Source organism: Propithecus coquereli, unplaced genomic scaffold (genome assembly GCF_000956105.1).
Source record: "Propithecus coquereli isolate 6110/MARCELLA unplaced genomic scaffold, Pcoq_1.0 Scaffold242, whole genome shotgun sequence".
NCBI lineage: Eukaryota > Metazoa > Chordata > Mammalia > Primates > Indriidae > Propithecus > Propithecus coquereli.
In genome coordinates, this window is record NW_012147975.1 from 1895924 (window position 1) to 1914709 (window position 18786).

The 18786-nt window shown below is 36.2% G+C and overlaps 2 protein-coding genes across 2 annotated transcripts in view; one reads left to right on the top strand and one right to left on the bottom strand.

Annotated features, from left to right (window-relative positions):
* Positions 1–13932, top strand: part of PKD2L2 (polycystic kidney disease 2-like 2) — a 29900-nt gene extending 15968 nt beyond the window's left edge. Inside the window, 9 exon segments of the mRNA XM_012646323.1 lie at positions 1217–1445; positions 2927–3097; positions 3367–3548; positions 6772–6892; positions 7943–8044; positions 9563–9627; positions 10295–10349; positions 13321–13433; positions 13836–13932. Of these exon segments, the coding sequence (XP_012501777.1) occupies positions 1217–1445; positions 2927–3097; positions 3367–3548; positions 6772–6892; positions 7943–8044; positions 9563–9627; positions 10295–10349; positions 13321–13433; positions 13836–13932 (1135 nt within the window).
* Positions 13933–15155: 1223 nt separating this feature from the next.
* FAM13B (family with sequence similarity 13, member B) overlaps positions 15156–18786 on the bottom strand; it is a 100108-nt gene continuing 96477 nt past the window's right edge. The window contains exon 23 of the mRNA XM_012646324.1: positions 15156–17532. Coding sequence (XP_012501778.1) covers positions 17409–17532 — 124 coding nt within the window. The 3' untranslated portion in view covers positions 15156–17408. The remainder of the gene's footprint in view (positions 17533–18786) is intronic.

The window sequence follows — 18786 nt, forward strand, 5'->3', positions numbered from 1 at the left end:
GCTCTTGCTCAGGCTGGTCTCAAACTCCTGAGCTCAAACAATCCACCCGCCTCGGCCTCCCAGAGAGCTAGGATTACAGGCGTGAGCCACCGTGCCCGGCTGATTCAGAGATTCTTTAATTTGCAATTGATTAAAGGAGTAAAGTTGTGTTTAAAAAGCTTGGAATCAGCAAAGGAATGATTTAGTTTTCAGATATATTAGTTAAGATAAGGAAGTCTGCTACTTATCATCTTGTGCTATGCCAGAGTCAGGTTATGAAAGCAAGGCACAGTATGCTGGGTCAAAGTAACCTGCGAAGCAAAATTGACAGTCTGCAGATGTGACTCTCTCCAGGTCCCCTAGGAAAGGAATTTGGAGCAAAGGACAGTGGTCAGAGTTCAGTCCTCATCACTCCCTTATCCAACATTGAGCACTTACTATGTACAAGATGTTAACAGTTTTGTTTGTTACCTGGGGTTTTGTTTTTATTGTTTATTTTGGCAGCACCTTATAACACTACCAATAAAATCTTTAGGTAGGAATAATTACACTGTAAGATCGTGACAGAAATGTTGCTTCCTTAAATTACTTCTAATTCTTAATTATCTGAGGTTGTGGAGAACAACAGAAATACAGTGAACCACCTCAAAATCGTCTTATATTTAGTGATGGAATTAATTTTTATATTTCTGTTTGCATATGGATCTTTGTATCCAATTTCCAATGCCTAAAGTAAACAGAAAAACCTTTGCTTTAGATATGTGACCTTGACATTTAGAAACAAGAAGTATTTCTGATAATCTAAAGAGAATGTATTTTCCTCCTCTGAAATATTGAAAATGATGTATTTGGGGAGAGTCATAATTAACAACAATATAGCCTTTTCTTAAACATCTCATTCTCCTGTGGAGATAAATTATATTCCCAGTTTATGAACGAGCAAACTGAACACCGAATAGGAATGAATGAATGGCTAAATTCATGTCTGTCTTTCTCATTTACATTGGTCTTTGGCCACTGTGAACATTCAGGATTCAGAAAAATTGGAGCCATTAAAAAATAAGTAAATCCACTAGAAAATGATTAAATTGAGTCCATGACCCCAAGGAAACGTATTTTGTACAAAATAACTGGTTATCATTAAAGTATATGTCATCATTGATTAGAAATTTCACATTAAGTACCAAAATATAAATGATTGAAATGAATAGCTGTTTTCACAAACCTTATTTTACAGATTGGTGGCAGAATTCCCTGCAACTGGAGGAATACTTACTTCATGGCAGTTTTACTCTGTGAAGCTCCTCAGATATGTTAGCTACTATGATTATTTTATTGCTTCCTGTGAAATCACATTTTGTATTTTTCTTTTTGTCTTCACAACACAAGAAGTCAAAAAAATAAAAGAATTTAAGTCTGCCTATTTCAAAAGTATTTGGAACTGGCTAGAATTACTACTTTTGCTGGTGAGTATATATTCATGTGTATGGTTGAAGGGTATCATATCGGAACCCACCAATGAAGGAAGCATAAAAAACTGAATTTTCTATTTATCCAGAACTTATTTTAAAAGCTACAAGTATCAAACATAAAATGAACTGTCATAGTACATACTAATACAGTGCCTCCAGAAGGGAGAAATCTATTTTTTTATGATTTGGTCCTTTGGAGGGTTGGCATAGACCTAGAGGAATAAGTGATTCCATAAATCACTTAATGTACATAGTAGGTCTCCCTATTCCTACTTAAAAAACATGGTCCTTACAGGGTCTTGTGTTTCATCAATTTTGAGTCTTTTTGGGTAAGGTCATTTAAAACATACTCTTCTATGTTGCCTAAATCTGCTTTCCTCTTCACACTAAATTTTGAAAGAACAGGCAAAAGACAAGAAGAGACAGAATACTGAGGGCAGGTGGAGGGGAACGAGTTGAGCAACCAGAGGGTAACCCGCAGGCACAGAGGGCACCAGGATCGGGGAAATAATCCCTGAAACACCAAAACCAAAGACAGTTCTAGTCATTGGAATGTACTAAAACAAACAGGGATTTAGGCAGGTGAGACAAATATTACGAGCTTGGTCTTAGGAATAGTCAATGAACAACTTTTTGGTTCACATAATCTGATCTTTCACCCTCAATGGCCCTTAGTTATAGCCATTCAAAATCAGATTCAAAGTTTCTCAAAATCAGGAAGTATGCCACCTAACTCTCTGGTAGCCCCAATAATGTCTAACAAAGGGCATGGCATTAAATGTTAAACTATTTAAACATTTATTATTTCAGGCAAGGAAAGTCAAAGGAAAAATTTCATGATGGTTATAAAGCTCGGAGAGCTAAGATAACCTGTTCTGAAATCCTCTTTAAAAAGGGTTTTTAGGCCAGGTATGGTGGCTTATGCCTGTAATCCCACTTTGGGAAGCCAAAGCAGGAGGATTGCTTGAAGTTCAAGGTTACAGTGAGCTATGATCATGCCACTGCACTCCAGCCTAGGCTACAGAATGAGACACTGTCTATTTAAAAAAAAGAGTGAGAGAGTTGTTAAAAGGTTTAAAAGGGTTTGTTTTATGTAACTGTAAATTTTTTTTCATGTAATATAACACGGTAGAAAATTTTAAACTTTTAGGTATGATGTAGAACAGAAACCCTTATACCCTAGTCAGAATTACATAGTCATTTTATACATTTGTGCTTTATGACTCAATGAAACAAACAGGTAGATAGATTAGGATGGCTAAGCAACCAATATTTTTCTATTTTTATGATAATTATGCTACCTTAAACTTCTCTAAATTGAGGGTTATTTCCATTTATGTAGAAGAGTATGTCCTATCTTTCCCTCCCTTTTTGTTAAACTTTTGATGAACTTTTTCATGTGTCTCTTCATAGGCTGCAAGACATTTAGATGTAGAGATAGTCTCTAATTTAACCCTTCTTATTTTCCCATTTAGTTGTGTTTTGTGTCTGTTTCCTTCAACACATACTGTAATATGCAAATTTTTCTCTTACTTGGACATCTGTTGAAAAGTACTGAAAAATATTCAGATTTCTATTTTCTTGCATACTGGCATATTTATTACAACAATATAATTGCTATTACTATCTTCTTTGCATGGATAAAGGTATTTACATTTTATTATATTACATAATACAACAGGATAATAGCATAATGTTATAATGAACTTAAACTACAAAGTTGTGTAAAAAATTTTTCTTAACTATTAAGTAATTTTAAAAGTAGTTTGGCCTTGTAAATGATTGCTGGCAAATCCTCAAACACTCTTATCATTAAGTACCTCCTTTAATTTGAAGCAGAATTCTTTTGAAATTAATTTAACTTATTCTAAGTAATCTTTGATATTCTATTTCAATTAACTTTATTCTTTTTCAGATATTCAAATTCATAAGCTTTAATAAAACAATGTCTCAGCTGTCATCAACTTTGTCCCGCTGTATCAAAGACATAGTAGGATTTGCCATCATGTTTTTTATAATATTCTTTGCTTATGCCCAGTTAGGATTTCTTGTTTTTGGATCACAGGTTGACGACTTTTCCACTTTTCAAAATTCCATGTAAGCTCTTAGTATAAATGTAATAATTTTACCTAAGATAACAGAAACTGGCCTCCATGTCTCAGTACTGTTTATTCTCTGGGCAAAAGAAATCTTAAGTGTCTTGTTTAGAGGGCACTGTCTTAAGAATCTTATTGATATTGACTTGATAGTCCTCTGCTGATCTATCTGCCAAAGCTATTTGGAAATAGCTTTATAGGCATAAAACAATCAGTAATAGGCAACTCACTTACAGAAGTGGGTAGGTAGAATCCCTAAAAAAGTATTCAGGCTCTTTCCTTGAAAGTAAAATATTTTCATAAATTTCCTCTTTTTGAAAAGGAAAAGCAACTTCTATCCGTATGAGAAAATTATGATATTCTAAAATAACAATTCTCTAAATATATTCTGTGGAATTCTAGGCCAAGATTGTCCATGGGAAAATGGCTTTGTATTTAAGTTTGGGAGATTTTGTAACAGTTTTGGAAATTTGCAGTGCATATTAACATATGGCTCTGAGAAATCTAGCAATAATTTTGTTAACCTTTAATTAAGAGTTCCACAAACTTACCTGTGACCCTTTTGCGAGATTTTTGGGAAAGTGTCTAAAGAAATGTCTTAAGTTGCCCTCTTCTTTCCATCCACATGTAAATAATTGAAATATAATGTATAAAATATTATAACATTTTTCTGAAATAACCCTCTACTAAATCAGTAGTGGAAAGAAGAGTAAACTAGGAACCAAGAATATATAATTCCAATTTCCCATTCTGCCACTAGCTACTTAACTTTTCTAGACCTTAATTTGTAATTTCTAGACCTTATCTGTAAAACAAAGAAGCTGATCTAAATTAAAAGCCCAGCTGATAGGTTTTACAGAAAATAAGACCCAAGTGAAGTGAGCAAAGTGGAAAACGGGTGAAAAGAAATTATCGAAAATGTGGCATAGAGAGACAAAATGTTGGGAGAGGGTATGAGACAAAGGATCGAATGAGAAGGCTTAATGTATGTTTAACCTGAGTTACAGAAGAAGACAGAGAGAGAGGAAATATTTGGAGAATGCTTAGGAATAGTTATCACCCAATCATTGCCTCTGAGAGTGGAAAATCATGTTCATGATAAATGGCACGTTATTATGGAACAATCTGTAAGTTATTTTAATTCAGTAAGAAAGAACTCTAGAAGGCAGAAGTATCAAGAAGTTACAAAACAGGCTGGGTGTGCTAGCTCATGCCTGTAATCCCAGCACTTTGGGAGACGGAAGCAGGAAGATCACTTGAGCCCAGGAGTTTGAGGCTACAGTGAGCAATGATCACACCACTGCACTGCAGCCTGGGCAACAGAGTGAGGCGCTGTCTCTAAAAAAAAAAAAAAAATTAAAAAAACAAAAATAAGTTACAAAACAGCATTTCATTCAATATAACCCTGCATGCTGAGATGTCATGTTCCTTTCAGCTTGCAAAAAAGAACAGAAAAAAAGGATAAACTAAGCTCCAATTAAGAGGAGAAAAGAGATAGTGTATTTGGAGTCTCCAGTTTCCACTTTAACCATTCAGTAAATTGCTTAGGTTTTTGTTATTCACATTTACAGAGCAGAGGTATCTAAACACTTTCCTGGTAGAAAAGGGTTAAATAGAAGCTTTATTTACTAATTTCTGGAAAGGAGAAAAGAATGAGAAATGGTGCCTATAACTTATCTTTTCCTTTACAACTTGATAAAAGATCACGTCAGAAACACTAAAGCAGAACCTCTTGTTCTCCTATTCCAGAAAGGAAAATGTATTTCATTTGTGGTGAGATTTTTGGTTTCCTTCCAATTCAGCATTTTCTCTCCTATGTGGAAGAGCATTATGAACTAGTATTAAAAGTAGGATACAGTTAAAGTGTGATTCGATCAGGTCTCAATTAAGTGCTGGGGATGGAATGCCAGACAACTCATAGGACTATTTCTTTGAATGCTTTTCCTTCCTTTGTTAAAGATAGTCTTCTGTTCCCTTTATGTGACTCACAAAAACAATAAGGGACAAGAAGTGTTCTCCCTTCTAACTGACTAATCATGCAGAGTATCAACATACTATTAAAAATTTCTCCCCAAGTTTGCCCATAAAATAAATAACACACACACATAATTTATAACTGATATCCCTGATGTGTCCTGTGATGCCACTGCAAATGATGAGAAAATAAGATTCCAGGTTAGGAAATCCTAATTCCATTTCTGCTACCAGTATGCTACTCAAAGTCTTAATTTCTTCATTTTCCATCTTTAAAATTAGAAAAATGAAGGTATGCACTACTTAAAATGGCAGTTCACATCAAACCAAGCATTTGTAGTTATTGAAGAGGATAAATTTAACCTTAGGATAATGTGGAGGATCATTATCACACTTGTTTCAGACTAGCAAGTGACACATTTTTGGCATCCAGAAGTATTGGTTAAGACAAAAATTAAACACATCATTGTCATTAGCAAGTTTAGGGCTCTTGAGTCTAGGTACAAGTTGAAAAACCACTTGTTGGACCAAGTCAAAGCATTTGAAGTTTTAGAGGTCACAGGAATGGCCAAGGAGGCCACTGCCGAAACCAATTGGTAAACAGATATCCCAAGGTTCAGATCTTGTAGGTGAACATTTAGTTCACATTGGTTAAATAAACTGAAGCCTGCTGTTCCCTACATTTACCTGTTCAGCTATTGAAATATCTCAAGTCTTGCCTTTAGGGGAATTTTCTTTTTTTTTTTTTTTTTGAGACAGAGTCTCACTCTGTTGCCCCGGCTAGAGTGAGTGCCGTGGCGTCAGCCTAGCTCACAGCAACCTCAAACTCCTGGGCTCAAGCGATCCTCCTGCCTCAGCCTCCTGAGTAGCTGGGACTACAGGTATGCGCCACCATGCCCGGCTAATTTTTTTTTTTTAATATATATTTTTAGTTGTCCAGTTAATTTCTTTCTAATTTTAGTAGAGACGGGGTCTCGCTCTTGCTCAGGCTGGTTTCGAACTCCTGAGCTCAAACAATTCCGCCCGTCTCAGCCTCCCAGAGAGCTAGGATTACAGGCGTGAGCCACCACGCCCGGCCCTAGGGGAATTTTCTACATCCAGTTTTAGGGAACTCTGTACTAACACAATTTAAAGCCAGAAAACATAAGCCATATGCAGCTACTTTCCTAGAGACATTAGTAACCCCCATCAGTTGTCATGTGTGTACATGAACAGATATTTTCTAATGTCTTTCTTTCTTCCCATCAAAGATTCGCACAATTTCGAATTGTGCTTGGAGATTTTAATTTTGCTGGTATTCAGCAAGCCAATTGGATCTTGGGACCCATTTACTTCATCACTTTCATCTTTTTTGTGTTCTTTGTCCTGCTGGTAAGAATGACCATGTGTTCTTTTGGGGAGGGGGGGGCGGAGGGATGGTTCAGAATAAAAAATGAAATTACTCATTTAGGAGAAATTGTAGTACCACTTAGCTGTTGGAGCACTTTACATATATTAAGAATAGTGTGATTCTTAGTAATCAAGATTCTCTAGTGTCTAATGTTTTCAAGTTGTCCAATGGAGAGTATGATCACAATGCTTAACATCTGGGTGTTTACTTTAGACAAGAATGTGCTAAATCCCTTACACAAATAGCCTGAATGTCCCACACCTCTCCAGGCTGGGACAAGCCATACCATGAGGTATGAATTCGGCTATTAATATTCTGCCCCTATTGCAATGGGTTTTGGCTCTTAAGGACGAAAGCTCACGACCCTTTGAGATTCCTAGCAGTCACATCCATTAATAGGATGGGTCTCTCACAGGCATTCAGAACAAGTCTATTTGGGCTTCCTAAATCAAGGCATTGTTATTATCCTCCATGAAAACCCTGATAGCACAGAAGCTATCTCCTACTGATGGCCAAGAGTCTTAGGGTGACAGAGCTGGGCCACCATGAAAAGTGCAGAGGTGGGCTGGGGTAAGAATATGCTCTCCACATTTGTGTTATCTGGACATTAGCAGTTGTAGAAACCTTAATAAGTCTGTGAATTTAAGCAGCTTCATAGAATTAAAAACACCTTTATGAACATATAATCACCTCATTCTAAATCTTCTGATACATAATATTGGTTAATATGTGTATATATTAAATATATTATTAGTAACCAGTTCATATGCATTACTTTACATTCTGCTTTTCTCATTTACCATAAAACATATTTGCCCACACCCACACACTACACACTTTCCATTCTACTCTATTGTAGTCTGCTTAGTCATTTCTCTATTTTTGAGACTAGCAAGTGACAAATTGTTGGCATCCTGATTTTATCAGAAGTATTGGTTAAGACAAAAATTAAACATATCACTGTCATTAGACAGCATATGTGTTACTTACTAAATTTTTACTGAAATAATTGTTTGAATATTTCTCCCCAGAACATGTTCTTGGCAATAATTAATGATACCTATTCTGAAGTGAAAGCTGATTATTCAATAGGCAGAAGGCCAGACTTTGAACTTGGTGAAATGATTAAAAAGGTAAGTCAAATTCCATTCCTAATTAGAATTCTAGGACACATATTATTCAGTTTATACTCTTGTAGTTTGAATAACACTCCACTACCGCCCCCAAACCCTCACACCTTGGGTTTTGTTTTTGTGTCTTGATCCAGTATTACTGCAATGTTATTTGCATTATTTTACTACTAGGGAAGAGAAATATGCTTTCTGGCTTTAAAAATGTAGCCAAATTTATTTCAGAGTTCTATATATAAAATAATTGTTATTTCTGAAATGCAAAGCACTGGTGGGTATTATAATAAAATTATTTCATCCCTCCAAAAAGTTTGCAATTTAGATGCTGGCAAATTTCCGTAACATAAACTCAGAACTCCATGTGCATGGTCTTCCTCATTTTTCTTGTTTCTTTTAATGACCACACTATTATCTCAGTCACTCCTGGTTCAGAAACCTTGAAAAGACTTTATTTCCTTGTCCCTTATACAGTCTTTTGTCAAGGTTTATATGTAGTTTATCGTGTAGTTCTTGCTTACACTTGTGAAATTCAAGGACATTTTGAATTCCAACTGCCACCACTAGATTAGGGATTTCAGTACTTTTCACCCAGCCTTCTGTAGATAACATCTTAACTGTTCTAGCCTCTTCCCCGTGCCAGTCCAGATCTGAGCATATCAGTTTCCCTGGGCCTATCAAAATATGCCCAAACTCCTTACTCAAATATTCCAAGTCCTCCTCAAGTCTCGCAGTCCCAACCTATCTTTATTAACTATCATTTTACTATAGTGTTTATACCTTTCTGTCTCTATTTACAGCACCATTATGTCCCAGCCAATCTGTTTTGAGCACTATGCTATATACCATGCTTGCTCACTTGGTCTCCTCTCAGCTTTGCTCAGATCATTGTCTGACCCCTGAAATATTCCCACAGCTCTTATCTATCTTGCTAATATTCTATTCTCCTTGAAAGAGTGGAATCTCCCTGTCCCCTTGACACCTACCTCACTCTGAGTTGTAGCAGAGTTGTGAGTACTGGTCACATCTCCCTGCCAGCTTAGCCATCTCTGCATACTTCATGGCTCTAAGCACAGCACTTCGTGGAGAAAAGGGCCCAGTTGCTGTGGGGTTAATACAGTTTAAGAACTATGTCCAAGAACTTATCTGTAAAAGAAAACTGTTATGATGTCCACAATAAGCTTGTGATTTTTACCCCCATCTTTTATCTTGAGAATGGTGCTAGTTATATGCATTAAATGTGTTAACTTCCTTAATGCAATACATTTTAATACTTTTACAAGATTTTTGTTTTTTTCAAGTTCAAGTGTCACGCTTCCCAAGAGAAGAACCCCCTTTTCAACAGCAGGCCGAAACCATCAGTAGTGACAAGGTGAAAGGACAATCTTAGCATTTTGCCCCCACATTTCTTTAGGGTAGCAGTCCCTACAGACAAGCATTCCATATTTCTTTACTTTTGATTAAACATTAATAATACAGGATATATTTTTGGTGAATTCTCACACTACTTTTAATTATGCCCAGAGTTATACAAACGCTCTTGAGAAACTCAAATTGAAGAAAGCTCAAAAAGATGAAGACGAGAAAACGTAAGATGACCTTTCTCAAATTTATAATTTACCATTTTAAAATTCTACATTATGTAAGAAACTTGCAACAAATAAGGTTTTGATTGCAAGACAAGCCCCATCCTTTGTGGTGATTCTCAGTATGTTGTCAGCACACCCAGTAGTGCCTCCTCATTTCTGAGCATGAAACTCTAAGCTTATCGCTTCGCGGCGTTTTGGCTAAGATCAAGTGAAACTCTAAGCTAATTTAAAATTAATATAATGCATGCCAAGCCACTCAGAAAAAGCTTTAAGAGAAAACTGGGGAAGAAAATAAAGTCTCTCTAAGAAAGGATGGAAATAATTTTACTCTATATTAAGTGTATTTCCTTAGCTACCAAAATAAAAAGATTTTACACACAATACTTACGGACAAAACTTATGTAATACATTTATTGAATGATTTTGATGTCAGAATGCTTCCCAAACTCAGGCCTCTGGCAGTGGGACATAAAAACTTTTCTTTTAAACAGTTAATGACATGTGATACTCTTGAGAACATATTAATGAATACATTTTCCAAATAACTAGCATGTATTATCAGAAAGAACAGAAATACAATTCAGATCCTTACTATATATCTGATATTTTACAGTGGCATCTCCCTTTTTACTGTCATATGCCTCTGATTTTTATTTTATATTCTCAGGAGCAAAAGGAGGGATTTGGCTGAACAAGCTAGAAGAGAAGGCTTTGATGAAAATGTAAGATTTTAATTTTTTCATAAACAAAAGTGGTAGCTGTACTAGAAATATGCTTACAAAATGTTGTAATTAAGAACTGAAATGACTTTTTTCTGAGCAGTAGTTATCACCTCCAAACAGATCTCCCAGAATCTAGAGCCTTTCTCATTTATGACAAACCATTTGGATTCCAGATGCTTCCTCTCCTATTGGTACTCTCAGCCAGATACCCGGGTCCTGAAGGTATAAACTCACTGTGGAATTTTAACACTGGGTATTTATAGTGAGTACACTCTATTGAGATGATTATGTAATTTTTCTCTTGTAACCATTAAGGTGATAAATTATTTTAATGATTTCATTTTTTATATTTAAAATTTGTAACATATATACTCAACAAATCTGGAATTTAAGGAACATATATATGGAGTTTAAGAAATACATACCACCACCACTCAACTGGAAAAAAAAAAAAATAGAACACTGCTCTACTTCTGGTCACCCCCATCCTGTTGCTACCACAAATGCTCAGAAAGATGACAGAAGGGTTGGGAAACTGGAATAAGTAAGCAAACAAATATTGGAGGGAGTGAGGTTTCTCAGTGTCAGATAAAAGAGCCACAAAAATGAAAAGGATAAAGGTTAAAATGAACTTTGTGATGCTGAATTAGAATTGTAGATGTGTGTGTGTACATATATAACTTTGCGCATTTTCTAGCTCTCTCCACTATGAGGGCTAGAAGAAATGATATCCTAGTAGCAATGGCACTAGTATCCAGATCTTGGTTTCCAAATACCATTTTCCTATGAAAGGAACTGGAGCTCCTTGGAGATATGACCAATTCCAGGGCTGGAAAGTACAGTTGACCCTTGAACAACACAGGTGTGAACTGGCTGGGTCCACCACTTATACATAGATTTTATTTGACTCGGATTGAAAACATAGTATTTGAGGGATGTGAAACCCATGTATAAGAAGGGCTGACTTTTTGAACACACAGGTTCTGTAGGGCCAACTACAGAATTTGAGTATGTGCAGATTTTGGTATGAGCAGGGAGTCCTGGAACTAATCCCCCAAGTACGCTGGAGGAAAACTATACAAGATTAGTCTAGAGTATCTTGCTGAGTCAGAAAGTAAAATTGCTCAAAGAATGATGGAAATCTGTTAAAAGAATACAAGTCAGTTTGAGGGGCTCAAACTGGCCATATCTGGGAACATTTTAGCACTATAATGAATAATGATTTATAATCCATTGAATAAAGCAGAATTCCATGAGTCTATACTGACTTAACATACAAATGAATAAAATTCTGATGAGGAATGAGACATTGACATACCTCTCCACAAAATACTCATTAATTACAAAAATACAAGCAGTAATTTTAGAATGGAGAAGCACCTTACTCAAATAATCAAAGTAACCACCATCAGAATTGAAACAAACTGAAATCATATGCCACCTGATAGAATACCATGAGAGTCAGCATCCCTTCTGTGACATCCCTGTCAAAGATATAAAACCTGAATCTAATCATTGACAAAATTTCACACAAACTAAACTGAAGGACGTTCTACAAAATAATTGGCGTGTTCTTCAAAAGTGTTGAGGTCCACAGCTAACATCATACTGAATGGGGAAAAGCTGAAAGCCTTTCCTCTAAGATCTGGAACAAGACAAGGATGTCATTTTCATCACTCCTATTCACATAGTATTAGGAGTTCTAGCTAGAATAATCAGGCAACAGAAAGAAATATAATAAAGGGCATCCAAATTGGAAAAGAGAAAGACAAATTGTCCCTCTTTGCTGATGATATGATCTTATATCTAGAGAACCTAAAGACTCAACCAAAAAATTCCTAGGTTTGATAAATTCAGTAACGTTGCAGGATAAGAAAAATCAACATTCAAAGATCAGTAGCATTTCTATGTACCAATAATGAACTAGCTGAGAAAGAAATAAAAAAGGCAATCCCATTTACAATAGCTACAAACAACATAAAATACCCAGGAATAAATTTAATCAAGAAAGTGAAAGATTTCTACAAGGAAAATGAAAACTATAAAACACCGATAAAAAAATTGAAGATGTAAACAAATCAAGACATCCCATGCTTGGCCGGGCGCAGTGGCTCACGCCTGTAATCCTAGCTCTCTGGGAGGCCAAGGCAGGCGGATTGTTTGAGCTCAGGAGTTCGAAACCAGCCTGAGCAAGAGCGAGACCCCCTCTCTACTAAAAATAGAAAGAAATTAATTGGACAACTAGAAGTATATAGAAAAAACTAGCCGGGCATGGTGGCGCATGCCTGTAGTCCCAGCTACTCAGGAGGCTGAGGCAGGAGGATCGCTTGAGCCCAGGAGTTTGAGGTTGCTGTGAGCTAAGATGACACCACGGCACTCTAGCCCAGGCAACAAAGTGAGACTCTGTCTCATTAAAAAAAAAAAAGACATCCCATGCTCATGAATCTGAAGAATTTAGTATCATTAAAATGAGCATACTGCCTGAAGCAATCTACAGATTCAATGAAATCCCTATCAAAATACCAATGTCATTTTTCACAGAAATAGAAAAAACAATCCTAAAATTCTTATGGAACCAAAAAAGAGCCCAAATAGCCAAAGCAATCCTGAACAAAATGAACAAAGCTGAAGGCATTGCACTTCCTGACTTCAAAATACATTACAAGGTACAGTGACCAAAACAGCATGGTACTGGTATAAATAGCTCTTCTATCAGCCGAGTGCTCTGCAGTGACTTTGCTGATGCACAGACCTAAAACCCAGGCAGGGAAAAGGCCAGTGGGGCTCAAAATCTGAGGCCTAGAGAGTAGAGGAGACTAGTGTAAGATCCTCAACCCTGTGATGCTTGTGTGCCAAAGACATGAAATAGAGATCTGCACAGGAAGGCCTATATTTCATACACTGTGTTTGCCTGATAAATGTGTCCTCTTCTGGTCAGACTGCAGCCTATACTTGTCCTCTAACTTGACAGGAGATTCAAAGGGCAGAGAAGATGAAAAAATGGAAAGAGAGGCTTGAGAATAAGTATTATTCCACAGAAATTCAAGATGACTACCAGCCTGTCACTCAACAAGAATTTGGAGAGTAAGCATTTGTCCTAACCAGGGTACTATGGGATATCATGATAGGGGGATTGAGGATATGAGTTACACACATTATTTTCCTGAACCCACAACCTTATTCTGTTGAGATGCCATTTTTAAAAATTTTCCACCCAATTTTAAAATTAAACTATATTAACTCCATATGCCTAAAAGATGAGAGACCAATTTCTTTTATCCCTACACCTCTAAATAGGAACTGCCATTTATATTTCATACGCATAGCAGATACTGTTCTCCATACAGCTTTAGAATTATTAGCTCTATAACTGGCCAAATAAGGCATGTTTTAGGAGCTTACAATACTATCTTTCCACTCGAAGCTGTCTCTTAATACATGAAAGAGTATTACTGACTCATTCTCTACTTCTAAATTATCTTCTAGACTCTTTTTATATGCTGTGGAGCTGGAGAAAGAATTACATTACATCAATTCAAAACTAAATCGAGTAACGAGAAAGCTCTCAGCTCTAGGACATTGAGACAAGTGGAGGTGAGAATCTGTTGTGTAATCATTGAGCATTTCTAACAAAGACTTACTCATGCATTATTTCCTAAACTTGTATACATTTCAGGCACACTTTAAAAGCCCTAAACCACCTATCACCAAACTATCCTCAGATCAATTACAATAATCAAACAATTTCCAGGAATTAAGTGCCCCTATCTGGGACCCACCATACAATCCATGCATAGTACAACATTCCTCCAAAATACATATACACTGCTATCCACACAAAGGATTTTATAATGAGATTTATTAGATTCTAGGAATGTGAAGGAAAGTACAAAATAATGCTTATGGTTCACGAGGCAGGTCTCTAATTAATAGTTCAATAAGTAGGTAGAGAAAGACAGTTTTCTTACAGTTACAGAGTATAAGAAGAGTTAGTAATTTCAAGTGCATCACATACCATGTTCTGACTTCCTTTGGCCATAGACAAATTAATAAAGGTTTAGATCATTATATAAAACCCAAGTAAAATAGTCTCCCTCCGTTCTTCAGAATTTGAAGTTTCCTGGAAAAACCACAGTGTGGAACCAACTCCCGAACCATCTACAGAAATTTTACTAATATTTTCAAACTTGAAATTCACCTAGGCAGTTTGAAGTTATCTCCCAAGAATAAAATAAAGAGCAGGCTAGGTGTATCAGCATCATAAGAAGTTATGTCTGGGAAGTGTAGGAGCCCTGTTTGGATGGTTGGAAAGTTTTGTATGGCTGGCATTTTGGAAATTGGAGGGAAACTCTTCTAATTTTTATAGGCTACGTAAGACCCCGTAGAATAGCCACATGTCCTCTTAGCCCAAGCACCATCACTTGACGTTGGCACACAACTTCCACATTGGTGCTCAAAAGTCCCTGGATTTTAAAACTTGAATAAAAATATTTTTAAAATTACTACCCACCTTCCTCAGGCCAACCTATTCTCTTAAGAGACTGTACATCAATTTTTCTTAATAGGATAATTCACTGCAACAAGAAATGCTAACTATTCTCCCTGCAGCTTCTCCCGGGATATCCACAAGGGAATCAACAACATGGCCTTTCCCTGTCTTACCACTCCCCAGAGCTGTAGCCAGCCAGATAGTTGAAGGACTCTGTTGTGCCCTAACATGGTTCCTGGGTGGGGTAAAATTCAAACAAAGCCTAAAAACATTAAGGTAAGGGAATACTTGGAAGTCCGTATTTTCTCTTTTTAACACCTACTGGAAAAACAAACATACATTTACAATGACTTAGAACATTCAAGTTCTTTTATTACGAAAGTCTGTACAATGAAGTGTCAGACACAGCAATGCAATTATACTGGCGGACACATATATATCTATATCTATATATTCTTTGTATATAGATACACAGTTTTTATTTGTACCAAAGTAAAACTATCACAAACTGCCTAATTTTACCACCTATGACTCAACTATGACACACAAAACTGTCACGTAAGTGCTGCCATGCCACTACTATCTATTCTACTTGTAGTCAAACATTAACACTGAATAACATCATGAAGCAGCTGTTAATTCTAAAATGAAACCAATCAGGCCACTGACTTATAAAAATATGGTCCTCATATAGATTTAGCATTATAAAGAAGGAATATATTATTTAAAACATTTAAATAGTACATATGGACATTTTTTTCATGTGGTATATAAAATAAAACATTCATATAAAATATACAGTGCACGTAATATTAGATGTTTGGATACACTCCTGTCTGGAGACTAAAAGATACTAACTGAAATGTACACTGCATGATGGATTCAAATCAAAGTGATTCGTCTTATGGTGTTTTTGATTTCACTTTTCTAGGTATACATTATGAATAACCTAGTTGTATCAAAAGGAAACCACACAAAAAGGGCTGGATTTAGTGCTTTTTATTCCCCAACTATACATTCACTACTACATTCTCCCTCCCCGCAAAAAAGGCATTGCACACACAGGTGAAATGTGAAGTACTAGAATCACTATTTATTACCACGCTACTTCATGTGCTTACTATGTAATAGTGCCAGAAGTCTGAGGTTCATGCTTCCCTCACCTTATTAAAGGACGTTGCAAAATTCCATTTTTATATGGAAAAAATTGTTAATATTAGCTAGTTAAGAAAAACCATGCGTGAGTCACTGCATGCAAAACATGGGCACAAAGTGAGACAGTCATCAATCCAAAAAAGCACCAGGGAAAAAAAATTTAACACTTAGATTAAGTCTGACCCAAATCTGCTATTGTACTGTTAGCACAAATGAAGTCACCATTCTGTAAAAATAATTAGAGGAATGATACCAGGAGAGTACCTGAAGAAAAGCCATGCAAACCCAAAGGAAAAAAGAGATGCTAAGGGTATATGACAAGGGGTATACCACTACACACCCTGTAAACAGCTGCTTTAAATGGCATATGATTGAGCAAAAAGGTGGTCCCTTCAGAGGGTGTTTTTTGTATAGATTCTGCTGATTAAAAGAGGGGGAAAAGATGCGACCTCCTAAAAGTACATGTAAAAATGCAGTGGTATAGCCCTTGTTGAGAACAGATTTACTTGCAATTTACGCCCATCTGATTGAACACACAAATCCGAGCACCATCAGAATTCCGACACACTGACATGGCTATTTTCTCACACTATTTGGAAGGGCTGGTGGGGAACTGCTCAGGATCTGCTCCAAACAAATCGCATCATCACCAGCTGATAAACAGTAACTTAGGAAACAAACAGTAACTTAAGTCCCATAGGCAGCATGTAATATGATTCAGTTCTGTGTATGATGTGTGGTATGTGTTTTCAATATACTAAGCAAGGTCACTTTTTGGTCTACCCACTGTTATCTTTATCCAGGAGCTGTGTGACCACCGAATCGCAACATTTTGCTAACATATTACCTGTAAGGTGTCACTTTGGGAATTAAACAGAAAGGTGTTCCAAAGTAGGACTTGAAATTTCAGTTTGATTTTGGTTTTCTAAGAAAACACAGAACATACAGTTCCATATGTGCACTTTCATAGGCTTTTCTTTCAAATTTTCAGTCATTCTGTAAGAAAAAGGCAACCGAAGAATTCAGTGTGAAGATTTTCCTCTCAATTTTCTTCAGTAATGAAAAACAAAACGTTGGTAATAACAAAAAACTCGTATTTCCAAAGTTCTTGAAGTTGAAAGGATAAAATCCTAGTCTTTTGCTAAAAGGATGTATTTGTAGTACAAAACAATGAAGGAAACTGTATGTTTGCTAAAAGTGGAGAGGACAGTCTGTTGTTAATATGCAACATCACTTACACTCCCTAGAGAGGGTCTGCTTACCCTCCCATCATTGTTTAGTGGCATCACAACCAAGTACAAAATGAGATTCTCTGAGTGCCTGACAAAATGAACTCAAGTACCAGCCAAGTACACATGACGATAGCTTCAAGGAATACAACTGACTTTATGATATGAATTCTCAAGGAGCATACTTTATATGGATTTTGAAGAATCTTGTTTGCTTATAAGAACTTCAAGAAGCCTAAGCTTTGCTTTAATTTTCTTATACTCCCTGTACTCCTCAAGTACTGGAACACGATCCTCCTTCTGGGCATTCCTAGGGAAGAAAATAAAATCTGTAATGTTCTAGATATCATTCAGAAAATAATAAAGACCCAGAATTTATCCTAACATGAGACATAATGTTACTACATACAAGTTCAAATAAAAAGTTGCTCTATAAGCAAAAAGGTTATTGGACTTACTCCCTAATCATCCCTCCCACTCCCCGAAGAAACATTACTAAAAGGCTCTTATTTTTGATGAATTTCTCCACTGATTAAATGATGCTATACTTCTTATCAATGATCAGTCTAGATAACTAGAGGTAATACAATATCTTAATAAGACATCCATTGCTACACTCTGCCAGGTCTGTAAGTATCTATTAAGTGCTGGAAGGCTACAGTGAGTCATTTCATACATCTATTAATAGTTAACTGTGGCTCCTACCAGTGAATTTAGCACCTATCAGTGAATTAAGATGTAAAAGTAAGCCATCTTACCTGCAACAAAAGAGTAGTTTACTAACCTACCTTTATATTAACGACCCAATGCAATTCAGTGTAATCACTAGCTAAAAAGCATCAAACCATCCTAAGTATAATTATAAGCAAAATTTTCTTCCAATAATACAAAGAAATAGAAGGCACTTGGGAAAATGCATTCCTGAACTTCAAATTTTCTTAACCATATATGCCAGCCTATACAGGAGACTCACAAAGCAGAGAGAATTAATTTAGAGTAAATGCATTTTAGAATTTGTAATATTAGCTATCAGCTTGGTAAGACTACCCAGTTACTTAGAAAAACATTTTCGTGGTCTGAGATAATTTAACTCTCATTTCTGGCCACCATCTGAATTAGAATATATTTTTCTTAGTTTTAAAAGACTCCTCAGGGTCAACTGTGCATTACCTGGTTAGATAAGCACACATGCCATATTGTATTATAGGAGCCACATGGCTGCCACACTGTTACACACCTTGGAAACAGGCAACCTGGAATGACTCAACATGCAGCCTAAGCACAATGGTCTCAGTATAAAAATTTAAAATCCAAACTAGTTGAGGATATCACTCTTATGGGATCCCTTCTAAAATGAGAAATATCTTACTTTGCAACCACTTCCAAAAGGGTAAGGATATAGAATTAAAGAATATAAAATCACTGCAACACAACCAAGCTCCCTAGGACAACCTTAAAATAGTTTATTAGATGTTGTTGTCTTTTCCCTGCCATTAATAGCAGGGCTTCAGAGCATAAGGGAATATTTTTAAATTGTATTTCCAATGCTAACATCCTATATGCA